The sequence below is a fragment of the Dendrobates tinctorius genome, unplaced genomic scaffold (assembly GCF_039654945.1).
Source record: "Dendrobates tinctorius isolate UK_male_01 unplaced genomic scaffold, ASM3965494v1 ptg000156l, whole genome shotgun sequence".
NCBI classification, from domain to species: domain Eukaryota; kingdom Metazoa; phylum Chordata; class Amphibia; order Anura; family Dendrobatidae; genus Dendrobates; species Dendrobates tinctorius.
In genome coordinates this window covers 13,416,513-13,430,139 of record NW_027361823.1, presented here as the reverse complement: position 1 = coordinate 13,430,139, position 13,627 = coordinate 13,416,513, and the positions used below count along the sequence as shown (strand labels likewise).

Below are 13,627 nucleotides of genomic sequence, written 5' to 3'. Positions count from 1 at the left end.
GGGCATTGTTTGGGCACACATCCGGGCTCGGAAGGGTAGTAGTGACGTTTTGAAATGCCGACTTGATGGAATACTCTGCGGGCATCATGTTACGTTTGCAGAGCCCCTGATGTACCAAAACAGTGGAAACCCCCCATAAGTGACCCCATTTTGGAAACTAGACCACCCAAGGAACTAATCTAGATGTGTGGTGAGCACTTTGAACCCCCAAGTGCTTCACAGAAGTTTATAACGCAGAGCCGTGAAAATAAAAAATAATTTTTTTTCCACAAAAATAATTATTTTAGCCCCCAATTTTTTATTTTCCCAAGGATAGCAGGAGAAAATAGAAAATGTTGTGCAATTTTTCCTGAGTACGCTGATACCCCATATGTGGGGGTAAACCACTGTTTGGGCACATGTCGGGGCTCAAAATGGAGGGAGCACTGTTTGACTTTTTGAACGCAAAATTGGCTGGAATAAATGGTGTTGCCATGTCGTGTTTGGAGATGCCGTGATGTGTCTAAACAGTGGAAACCCCTCAATTCTATCTCCAACCCTAACCCCAACACACCCTTAACCCTAATCCCAACCCTAATCATAACCCTAACCACAACCCTAACCCCAACTCACCCCTAACCCTAATCTTAACCCTAATTCCAACCTTAACCCTAATTACAACCCTAACCCTAATCCCAACCCTAACCCTAATTTCAACCATGACCCTAATTCCAACCCTAACCCTAATTCCAACCCCAACCCTAATTCTAACCCTAACCCTAACTCTAACAGAAAAATAAAAATATTTTCTTTATTTTATTATTTGTCCCTACATATGGGGGAGATAAGGGAGGCGGTGATTTACTTTTTTTATTTTTATCACTGTGAGAGTTTATCACAGTGATCAAAATAAATGAATGAATCTACAGCGTTGCATGCGCCCACCATTTTCCAAGATGGCGGTGCCCATGATCCGAGATGGCGGGACACTGAGATGGCCAGAGGGACCTCAGAGGCACCGTGGAGGGTGAGGGGGGGATCGGAAGACAGAGGGGAGCAGATGGAAGGGAATGGGGGGGCAAATTATGACGGCAGCTGCTGATCGGTGCCGTCAGTTGGTTGCGGCAGCCGATCGGGGCCGTAAGTCGTGGGGGGGGGGTTTGATCGGTGTCTCTAGCCGTGGCAAATGCTATTGCAGCATCGACCATGGCTGGATTGTAATATTTCACCAAATTTCATTGGTGAAATATTACAATCGCTCTGTTTGGCGGTTTCACTTTTAACAGCCTATCGTAGGCATGTGGGGCTAAGCCACACCCCCTGGGGTTAACTATGAAGGGTCCTTTGTGTGCGGGTCGGGTGACCTTTCAGTGACCCCGGTCACCCGACCTGCAGGGGGGCAATCAATTCATGACGCCACATAGGCATCATGGGTCGTATTGGCACGACTTTTCATGACGCCTATGTGGCATCAAAGGTTGGGAAGGGGTTAATTTTCTTAACTTGGGATACTCCAAAATATGCAAAACATACTAAGACTTATAAAATTTTAATAGATTTACTTCCATTTACTCCAACGGTCCTTTATTTTAGGCTTATGTATAAAACGCTAATTTTTATAAATGTGGGCCATATATAATGATATGTGTTCATTGCTATACTATGCCTTAATATTATAGCATAAAGCATTGGAACCCACCCAAGCTGACAAAGTGGCAAAACTCCAATGAAAAAATTACAACTGTTTGCAAAATTTATGAGTCAAGAGAATATTGTATCTATATTATATGTGGTCACTATTATCAAACACCTTTCCAAAATGACCGCTTTCACATGGACATTTCATACAGTCAAATAACAATTTCTTACCAGTTCGACTCTTCCAAATCCTCCAACTCCTAGAGTATCGATGATGTTAAAGTCTGTAAGCTTGAGATTACCGAAGAATGCCGCCTCAGCCTCATATCTATATTTTTTGAGGAAAAAAAATAAAAGTCTTTTAGAAACGTGAACTTGTGAAGAGTCTTTACTGGAACCAGTGGGATTGATCATAATGTCCATATGAGAATGTTTCTGATTTGGTCCAAAAAGTTTCAATGTCACACTCGCAGTGTCCAAGTACTTTATAGTCAGTAGTAGAATTTCACCTGCTACAATGTGCTGCCTTACTGTTACATGGTGGCAAATCTCCAGTGTAATAATTATTTAGACTTCTGCTAGAAGATTCCGGCTTGTGCAGAAGATTAGGGAGGATAAGATGGGTAACAAGAACCATGGAAATATCTGCATTTATTTGCTCCGGTCATATCCTGGCAATCTTAGAAACACTTCCACTAGAAATATATCCAGTATGACTGCGCTTTTCATCCCATCCTCACTGGCTCTATTCGCTTCCTTACACTGCTAGTCCTCTCTGTGTCTGCCCAAAGTCACTGGTTCAACACCGGTCAATATAAAACTCCTAAAATATCTCAATGAGCAATGTGATATAATTAGTACAGAAAGGACAGGCTGGCTCTGCCCACCCACTAGAAGATTTGACCCTGGAGATGGTGGTATACATTTCTGTAGAAAGACCTCCAAGTATGTTCCTTACCCGGCATAGGTTCATCAGACATACCATACTAAACATATGTGACTGGCTTTTCTCTGAACAAATACCATGAATTCACACAGGCGTCTCCTATAACCGAGTTGAAAGTAATGCAATTATGTTAATATTAGCGAGGAATCAGAGAGAGGAATGTAATATGGGTAGAGGGTAAGAGAAGCAGGCAACCATGGCTCCTATCAGGTGTTGTGTTATCCAGTATACAGAATGCCTTCCTAGTAAAGATGAGTGAATCAATTCAAGTCAAATTGATGTCAAAATTTAGGAAATTTGCTGAACCTGCAGTGATTGTACACATTGTAGAAGATTGCAAAATCCAGAGAAGGCTCACATGACTTTAGGCACGACCGAGTGGTGTGGAAGGTAGAAAAACCTCACGATACCTTGCAGCTATCATAAGATATCGCCACATAGCACAGCCAATCAGAAGGGATTATCATAGCCTTTATAATAGTAGAAGCAGGGAATTCCAAATCCATTTTATAGGGAATCTGTCAGCAGGTTTTTGCTATGTAATCTGAAAACAGCATGCTGTAAGGGTTAAAAGAGATTTCAGCAATGTCTCTTTTACTAAGTTCCATGGATTTGTTTGCTTGCAATGATTGTTTTAGCACCAGGAGCTTATCATTGCTGGGCACAGCAACGCGAGCATGCTAGTCTGACTCCGCCCCCTCCTGTGATAAGCACCTGATAGTCTATGGACATTGTATATACAGAGCCTGGCGTGGGTGGGGTTAGCTATGGTGTGGGCAGGGCCAGCTTCTTCAGCTCTGCTGCATTTCTAAATCTAAAATCTCTGATTGTATCAGAATGGATGCATTTGGTAATCTAAGGGATACATCATTGAAATCATATTCTCTTTGTCTACATCAGGCTGATCTCAGATAAATGACAGCCCCCGAGGAAGCTGCTGTATTACTGTTCCTTCTCATACAGGGCATAATGGGTGAGATAAGGTAGGTATATGTATGCCTCGTTATCCTCTTATAATAATTTTACATGGCATCTTTTACATAGCGTCACTTAGAAACCCGATGTGTACCTTCGTTACCAGCTCCCTGCATCAACGCGCTGGTAACCAAGGTACACAGAGGGTTTCTAAGCACTGTGCTTAGAAACCCTGCGTTTACCTTAGTTACCAGCTGATCGCTGGTCTCCCGCCTGTCACACGCAGCGATGCGTGCTGGCCAGCGGGAGACCAGTGAGCAAAAAAATGTCCAGGGCTTTCCTACAGCGACCAGCGATACCAGCAGGTGGGCCGCTAGCTGATTGCTGTCACACACAGCGATCTCACTGTTGAGATCGCTGTTGCGTCACAAAACTTGTGACTCAGCAGCGATCTCGCTAGCAAGATCGCTATATGTGATGGGCCCTAAGTCTCTTATAGGATACACATTGATCTCAGATAAAGTAGCATAAACCTCCTGACCAATTCCCTTTGAAGTGAAAAGACTTTTCAGATAACAGCTTTGCTATAGAGATAGGCAGAAAACGAAATAAAGAGCTGAATAAATTGAAAATTTGAATTTCAAAATGTTTGCTCATCTCTACTGCATAGACATAAAGACTATTTTAATAATATGTAAATAAGTATTAGTGTTGTCCATAGCAACCAATTAATTGGTTTCCAGTATTTAATGTGACTTTGACTACTTGCTAAGCAAAACCGAAATTGCTAAGATATGCATTCACCTCCAGATTTGTGGACTGCCAGCAATCAAGACTCTAAGGAATCTTTACTTTTTCCCAATACATAGATTCTCTCATTCATTCGGTTTACCTGGAATTAAAACCTAAACGTGTTTTTTTTTTTAGGCATAAAATATTGATGAATTACCCAATATCAGAATCGTGGGTAAATTGAATCCCCACTGATCACCGATTCAATCCTGGTAATACCTAGATGTAAACATTAAACTGAATTGAACAGCACAGCTCTGTTATATGTGTAGTGGCCACTGATGGGTGCTGCAAATCTGCTTCTGTCTACAAACAGTCTGTTTCGGGGTATTTGCCTCTCATGAGTGTAGAACAGAGACTGGCTGGCTGAATTTGATGCCATTGTGTTACTGGACTGGCATTTGTCATGTTGAAAATTTAAGTAATTTTTACAACAGGAGACCCAACCATAGAGCCGTGACTAAATGCTTTGACTTCATATGTAGCAGAGGGGCTTCTAGACCTCACCAAGCACCAAGGGTCAGATGCATCTGCTAACTCTCTGACCTTTCCCGACACCTGCGCACTGCAGTATGCCTGTGCAGAAGTAGATGCTGGGAGCGAGAACGAAAGCAGGAGGGCGTCGTTGCAAGAACATGGGAGTTGCCGGACCCGGATCTGCGACACCCATCGGACCGGACCGCTTAGGACCACCCCCCAGGTGAGTATAATAAACATCAAGATGCAATGAAAAAATCAGAAGACATAAAAATAGATTAGGAAAAAAGAATATGCATCACTACCTGGTTTAGATTATGAAAATAATACAAGTGGTAAACTACCTTTAAGGAGCTGGAAGCAGTTGTAGAGTACAGTAATGGATTCTGTTCCGAGTATTTTGTCAGGGCTCCATAAGATGTCTCCGGAAGAGATTTAGTGTACACAATAAAATCTTTTTATACCATTGTACATCCCGTACAGATTTCTATTACGGTTACAATAAGAGGATTTTTAGCCAGCAGTAAATACCTGCTATGGATCACTTATCATACAAGTGGTTGTGCTAGACAGTAAATCATCAGCAGTCAAAGGATGACACTACACTATATGCCATATAGCCAATAGGTCCGACACTTTCCAATCTTTAATCTGGTCAGAAAGACTCCATTTCACTTTTCAGGCATCAAATGGGCTAAAAAAACAATAATTTGCAAGAAAGAATAAACCCCAAAACATTTAAGCCATAGGAAAATTAATTTGAAACCTGATAAAGGGTATGGCAGGAGAAACACTGAGTGAGATACATACAAGTGAAAAACATTACAAAAACGGTAAAAGTATTGAATTTTGTAGATGTGAAAAAAAAGAAAATTTTACCCTGATGAAGCAGGCTGTGTGAAACATGAGTCAGGCTGTCTGAGCAGGCTAGGTATATTTATCTTCCCTCATTTATATATACACATGTTTACTTATTTGTATGTATAACCATACCTTAAGGTCTTCAATTTGCTCAGTCACTTCAATTTTCTTTTTCTTTACATTGTGTTGATTTTGTGCAACGTTTTGTGTTTTACCACTATTTTTGTTAATAGAGTATGTCATATTGATACATTGTTTTTTGAACGTAGCCATGCTTTCTTAGGCCAGTTTCACATGTCCAGATAATTCGGTACCGGAAAAAACGGTAGTGGAGCTATGTCCGTGTGGACATTTGGTACCTCCGTGTGGCACACGTGTGGCAACTGTGTGCCGCATCGGGACCACACGGACGGCGCCGGGAAGAAGCGCTACAGTAAGCGCTGTTCCCAGTGGCTGGTGCTAACCGAGGCTGTGATTTTTCTCTCCTGCTCTGCCGGCAGGAGAGAAGAATGAATGAAAACCCAACGTGGGGTCCCCCTCATTTTATCAACCAACCAGATGACACTTATAGCTGGGGGCTGCAGCTCTCAGCTGTCAGCTTCAGCAAGGTTGGTTCTCAAGAATAGAGGGGTCCCCATGCCGGTTTTTTTTATTATTTATTTAAGCACGTGACTGTTGGGGCAGTATCTGGGGACAGAGACAAGCCCTGGCACTCCGGAGACCAGCGCTTGGGCTAGAGATGCCCAGAGGGTAGTCGGGCAGGCGTGGGTCTAAGCCAGGAGATGGCATGGTACAGGAGGGGCAAGACAGGGAAGTAGTCAGTCACAAAGCAGAGTCTGGAAACCTGAGATAGCAGCATGGTACAGGCAGGAGCAATGGAACGGAAGGTCAGGGACAGGCAAAGGTCATAACAGAGAGGCAAAGCAAGAGTTGAGCAGCAATATCAGAAACAGGAACAGACCAGGTCATACACGAGCAAGAATACACAGGCAGACAGTATCCACAGATACACAGGGGTCAGGAACTAAGCAGAGGTCAAAAGTATCACTGACAACAGATAGAGCCCAAATGAGGCTATTTAAAGCCCTCCCTGAACCAGAGAGAGGCCAAAAGGTATTAACCCCTGCAGCACTAAACCAGAATTCTGTGGCTCCCCTGAGGCTCAGTCACCACAGAGGTACTGCACCTTCTCCTAAGGTGTGGTGCCCCACCATCCGGGTAATTTGGAGGCTCCTGACCACGCTCCAATACTCGCACCCCACACAATAGAGTAGTTCAGCATAACCACATTGCAGCTCCTTGCTTAGAGAGAAGCAGAGCACCTTTGGTGGTTCCCTGCTTGGAACACTAGACTTGCTGGTAGGTGGGTGGAATTTAGGATAAATAAAAGAGTGGGATGGTTTAGGATTACAGGTCAGTCTGCCAGGAGGTCAGTCGGAGGGAGGAAGTCACTCGGAGAGGAGTGAGGAAAGGAGATCCCTGGAAGAAGGGATGGAGGAAGGAGTGCTGCAGCTGCCTCAGTGACCAGAGCCAGCTGGCACGAGAAAGGAAAGAAGGAGAAAGATGTAGAACTGAAACCTGAGCTTCCATAGAAGGGAAAGACAAGTACAGAACGTAGGAGAAAAAGGGAACACAGAGGACGTGGGTTAGAGGAAGAACACTGGTGGAGTAGTGGGCTGTATAAATGCACTACTCCCATCTAAGACTTGAGGGCACAACAGCAATACGGATAGAGAGCCGGGACTCAGGAGTAGAGAGTCCCCGAAGCAGGCTACAGCTGTCTGCCCTGCAAGTAGAGTTCTTGGGAACATCTGTCAGGAGGAACTCCAGTGTAACTCAGTACTAGGAGATCTTCACACTTAAAGGTGCTATAGAGGAGACGTTCAGAAAAGGCACATAAGTTGGCGGAGTGTGGAAGGGAGCTTTCCATCTTGCCTGGAGGTTGACTGAGTCCCTGACCCGGAGGACACGGCACGGAAGCGGGCACTACAGACTGTGAGTAAAGCTTTGGAACTACATGCCCTGGTGTCCTCCATTCCTTCCTGCGTCCGCTCGCCTGACACTGCTACATCCCTTGCGCCGGACACTACACCATCAAAGTGTCCCCACATCTACACTGCCCTGGGACATCAGCCCTGCCTGTGGAGGGCTATACCATCACTGCTGCACCACACCATCTGTCCCAGAGGATTGGTCTGCAGTGTCGGCTTAACACCTCCCTTGCAGAACACCACAGGTGGCATCACAAACTATTCACCATTCCCATATCGCCATTACTTGGGCGCCCAGGGCCACGGTCCGGGTCACCGCTGTTGTGACACGTCCCGCCGACACCAGCCCGGTACCGAGTACCCCCGCAGCCCTGGGAGGGCGACCCAATTCACATACAGGCCATGACAATTTTTGCACCAGAAGACGTGTGAAAGACTGGTGGCAAGCATGCCAAGACGCATGGTTATTCTACAAAATATTAATTTCTGAACTCTTCCTGAGTTAAAACATTAGTATTGCTGTTTTTAAATGATTATGAACTTGTTCTCTTTGCATAATTTGAGGTCTGAAAGCATTGTTTTGTTTTGTTTTTTTTTTAATTTTGACCATTTCTCCTTTTCAGAAAAAAAAATACAAAATTTATTGCTTGGAGATTCGGAGACATGATGTCAGAAGTTTGTAGACTAAAAGAACAATTTACATTTCACTCAAAAATATACCTATAAAGAGAAAAATCAGACAAGCAGAACATTTGGAAGTAGTCTCTTTTTTTTGCCAGAGCAGTATATAGACTAGAATCAAAGTAGAGGATTCTTTACTGTAAAAGAAGTAATCAAAATGGGGCCGGATGCTTTTCCTGAGTGTAATACTATTACAAGTAATGGGTACTAGATTTCTAGAGATGTATTACATGGGTGGTATAAATTTCTTAAATGGTAAAAGTTGTAATGTGCTTGTAAAAACAAACAACCTTGCAACTGTCTTCTTATTTAAATGCCCTCAATGTTGGAGACTAGCAATTTATACTGGAACTAAAGGTGTAAAGTAGTCATTTTTTCTAACTTTGGAGGGTGGAGAAAATTTTAATGAATCGAGAGTTAAGGTGTGAGAAGGATTAATAATTACATTACTAGGAGTATACAGTAGAGTTGTGTACATTGTTTTCATGCTGAGAAATACAGACAGGTAATTATCTACCATGCAATAATATCAGGGCGTTGTGTGATTGGCTACAAATGTATTCTGCAGCAGGACAACAACCCTAAGCACACAACCAATGTCATTAAAGGTTGCAACCTCTTCTAAATTCCTATGTTTCCTCCAAGTAAAATGATTACACTTAGGGCGGGGTCACACTTGCGATTGTGATGCGAGAAACTCGCGCATCAATACCTGGCACTGCCGCCGCCACTCGGGACCAGAGTGTGCGGCTGCAAAGAAATACATGCAGCCTCACACTCTGATCTGAGTGCTGGTGGCAGTGCCAGGTATTGATGCGCGAGTTTCTCGCATCATAATCACAAGTGTAATCCTGGTCTTATACTCATCTCTGGTGCTGGCGTTGTTCCAGTGGTGTAGGCTGTCCCTGGGCTCACGTGACATTATATCACACGATCCCAAGGTCAATCAGCACCAGCTTCATTCTTCTCTTCTATGGACATAATTGACATCCGGAGGAAGTGAGATGGAAGCAGCTGTCACTTCCTCCAGATGTATTGATTTGTCTAAAGTAGGGTACAGTGAAGTGACCGCTGATTGGCCACAGGGATCGCATGACATAACGTCACGCAAGCCCCAGGAGAGCCAGTGCTGACACTGCCGGAGGTGAGTATAAGTGCTATTATTTTACTTGGGGGAAACATTAGAATTCAGAAGGAGTTAGTTGAGTATAAAGAGGATCAAGGAATCCAGGATGTGATGATATGGTCCCCACAGAGCCCTGAACTCAATATCATCAAGTCTTTATTGGACAACATGAAGAAACTAATGAATTTGTCTAAGCCTAAATCCACAGAAAATTTTCGGCTAATTTTTCAAGATGTCTTTTAACCACTTCCCTTATAAGTTCATTCAAAAACTGTAAGCAAGTGCACCTCGAAGAACTGATGTTGTTTTGTTCGCACCAAATATTGAATTTATTTAGATTTCTCTGTTGTTCATTCACTTAGCATTTTTCTAATCAATAAAAATGAACTAATAATATTTCTATGTTTTAAAGCATTCTTACTTTGCATCATTTTATTCACATTTGCCTAATTCTTTTTGTACAGTACTGTATATATAAAACCTTGTTATTCTCAGGAAGAAGTGATCTGTGCCACAAACTCTTCAAAGAGAGGTCATTACTGGAAGATGTCGATATCAAGGTCAGATCGGATGGACATGAGTTTAGAGAAGACGTCACCAGTAAGTCACTGGAAATAAATATGTATTCTGTAAACTGTACAGCTTACCGAGAGATGATAGCAGTAACAGTCTTGGTTCTAAAACTAACTCTCTCATAATGTATAGCCCTCTCAATTATTTTAATGTATAAGGCCTTCCATTGTAATATAGTGCCCTCCTTTATTATATATAGCGACTGACATTATTTTAATGTTCTCTTGTATTATGTACAGTGTTGTACATTTTTATAAAGTGTACTTTATTATGTGTCATTACAAATACCTCTGCATTTGCAGCTCTCATCCTATGGCACTGTCAGTGTGTGGGCAGGGTGAGTAGAGCAGCACTGACAGTGCCATGGGATGAGAAGTATTTGTAATGACACAGAGCTCTGCTATACTAACCTTCCCACCTACAGCAATGAGATCAGTGTAGAGAGCAGAGCAGAGCTGTGTGTCTTCCACCTCTCATCTAACTCCCTCCTTGACATCCGGCAATCTGGCTTCCGCCCCCACCACTCCACTGAAACTGCCCTGACCAAAATTACTAATGACTTACTCACAGCCAAAGCTAACAGACAGTTCTCCATCCTCCTCCTTCTTGACCTTTCCTCTGCCTTTGACACAGTTGACCACTGCCTACTGCTATAGATTCTTTCTTCCCTTGGCATCAAAGACCTTGCCCTATCCTGGATTTCCTCATACCTTTCTGACTGCACATTCAGCGTTTCCCACTCCCACACTTCCTTTTCATCCCGCCCCCTCTCTGTTGGAGTCCCCCAAGGCTCTGTCCTGGGGCCCCTACTTTTTTCCATCTATACTCTTGGTATCAGCCATATCCTCCTTTTTCACCTCACGCTTCCTAAAACACAACGTAGACAAAACTGAACTCATTTTCTTTCCTCCATCTCACGTATTTTCCCTACCAGATCTATCAATTATGGTAAACGGCATCACGTTCTCTCCCGCACCTGAAATCCGCTGCCTCGAAGTAACTCTCGACTCTGCCCTGTCCTTCAAACCACATGTCCAATGTCTTGCCACCTCCTGTCGCCTCCAACTCAAAAATATTTCCAGAATCCGTCCCTTCCTCAGTCCTCAATCTACTAAAACTCTTGTACATGCCCTCATCTCCCGCCTTGACTACTGCAACATTCTCCTCTGTGGCCTCCCTGCTAACTCTCTTGCACCACTCCAGTCTCTCCTCAATTCTGCTGCCCGACTAATCCACCTCTCTCGTCGCTACTCCCCTGTCTCCCCCCTCTGCAAATCCCTTCATTGACTCCCAATTCCCCAACGAATCCAGTTCAAACTACTAACACTGACCTACAAAGCCATCCACAACCTTTCCCCTCCCTATATCTCTCAACTAATCTCCCAATATCTTCCCTCACGTAATCTTCGATCCTCCCAAGACCTCCTACTCTCCTCCACACTTATTCGTTCCTCACAGAACCCCCTCCAAGATTTCTCCCGAATATCCCCTATTCTCTGGAATGCCATGGCTCAACACGTCCGATTATCCACCACCCTCGGATTCTTCAAACGGAACCTGAAAACCCATCTTTTCAGGAAAGCTTACAGCCTGCCATGACCATTTAGCCGCCTCACCACCGCCTGAGCTGCCGCCTCATCACCACCAGAGCTGCTGCATCCCCGACCTTCTGTCTCTTCCCCACTATTCTTTAGAATGTAAGTCCGCAAGGACAGGGTCTTCTCTCCTCTGCAACAGTCTGTCATTGTAAATTTGCTTACTGTTAACGATGTCTATAACTTGTTTTCAACGATGTCTATAACTTTGTATGTAACCCCCCTTCTCATGTACAGCACCATGGAATTAATGGTGCTATATAAATAAATAATAATAATAATAATAATAATAACAACAACAACAACAACATGGTGAAAGCTGGGTTTGACCTTCTCCAGGGAGTATGATCTTTTATTCTCTGCATGATGATTCCTACTTTTGATTGGTCAACATTATGCTGGGGAAAAAGTCAGCACCCTCAGAGAGGAATTCTCTGCTAATGCCCCCCGTGAATAAAGTGGAGATTAGAATATAATCTTTACAAGTTGATGTTTCTGCGAAAGAGATAAGAAATTACAAATTCAAAACTACATTTTATTTAGTGCTGCAGCCACTATTCCATGATGTGGCCAGTTTAATATGCTAATACCTGTGAAAGATCCTTTCTAATGTGATTACACGCCTTTTTGCAGAAGACAAGGACTAAGAACTGTATGTATCACTGCTCAATAACACGTTATCTGTACAACTGTGACATCTGTGTCACTTCTGACTTACTAAAAAATTGCCAATTTTTGAGCTTTCGTTCAGATAGGGCCCAAATTACCAAATTGCCATGTTGCAAATGTCGTCTGTGTTTTACATTTTCATTGTGTTTTAAAAGCAATAAATTTTCAAATATAAACATTTTATTCTGTTTTGAATATGTATTGTAATCACTAGATTGCAGAAGCATACACGTCATGTCTCCATTTGTTGCTACATTAATTTCAGCAATTGTTAACGTGTAAGTGAATTAAAGATGAACTCTGACTTGGCTGATGAACCTGGGTTCTGCAATTTTTGTAACCCCTTCATAACCTGCGCCGTACTAGTACTGTGCATGTTGTGTCCCTCCCTTTGATGTGGGCTCCACATCTTTCCAGGAACATGTCAGTTGTTTTTGAACAGCTGACATGTACCCCTAACAGCCGTGGGTGTAATCGCGATCCACCTGTGGATGCAAACCTGTTAAATGCCACTGTCAATCTCTGACAGCGGCATTTAATGTTATTGTGCCGGAAGCGCATCACTTATCCTGCCCGTCGGTGATCCTATCACTTGATCGCAGGTCACAGATGGTTCGGCATGACAACCAGAGATCTCCAGCAGACCTCTGTGGTTGCCACTGCCAAATTCCTATGAGCGCCGCCCGGTGGTCAGTGCTCATAGCAAGTGAGCATTTCTGCTACATACAGGCTATCTGATATCATAGTTTCTAGTCTCCCGTGGAGATTATTGAAGCATGCAAAAAGTAAAAAAAAATGTTTTTAAAAATATAAAAAAAAATAAAAAGTTCAAATCACCATTTGCCCCATTCAAATAAAACAATTAAAAAATTGCCTAATCGCCCGATCTAGCACGCTGTAGAAAAAATTAATCCGATCGATAAACGACGTAGTGAAAAAAAAAAAGTCAAAACTGCAGAATTTTTTTTGGTTGCTGCAACACTGCATTAAACTGCCATAATGGGTGATCAAAAGATCTTATCCACACCAAAATGGTATCATTAAAAACGTCAGCCCAACATGCTAAAAATAAGCCCTCACCCAACCCGAGATCACGAAAAATAGAGGCGCTATGAGTATCGGAAAATGGCACAACTTATTATTTTTCTTTAAACAAACTTTCAATTTTTTTCATCATTTAAATAAAAACAGAACCTAGACATGTTTGGTGTCTATAAACTTGTAATGACTTGGAGAATCATAATGGCAGGTCAGTTTTAACATTTGGTTAACATGGTAAAAAAAAATCCAAAAATCAGTTGTGGGATTCCATTTTTTTTGCAATTTCACCGCACTTGGAATTTTTTTCCCGTTTTTGAGTACATGACATGGTAAAACCAAAGGT

At 42.8% G+C, this 13,627-nt stretch overlaps 1 protein-coding gene and 1 long non-coding RNA gene across 3 annotated transcripts in view; one reads left to right on the top strand and one right to left on the bottom strand.

Moving 5' to 3' along the window:
- The window catches only part of PRKG1 (protein kinase cGMP-dependent 1), a 1,325,447-nt gene that overhangs the window by 60,810 nt on the left and 1,251,010 nt on the right, over nucleotides 1-13,627 (bottom strand). For both annotated transcript variants that reach the window (XM_073548242.1, XM_073548243.1), the window contains exon 10: nucleotides 1,849-1,945. In XM_073548242.1, coding sequence (XP_073404343.1) covers nucleotides 1,849-1,945 — 97 coding nt within the window. The remainder of the gene's footprint in view (nucleotides 1-1,848; nucleotides 1,946-13,627) is intronic.
- On the top strand, nucleotides 7,068-11,909 carry LOC141051330 (uncharacterized). Its single transcript, XR_012220629.1, has 3 exons — nucleotides 7,068-7,603; nucleotides 9,902-10,006; nucleotides 11,438-11,909. It is a non-coding gene; the product is annotated as an uncharacterized lncRNA (long non-coding RNA).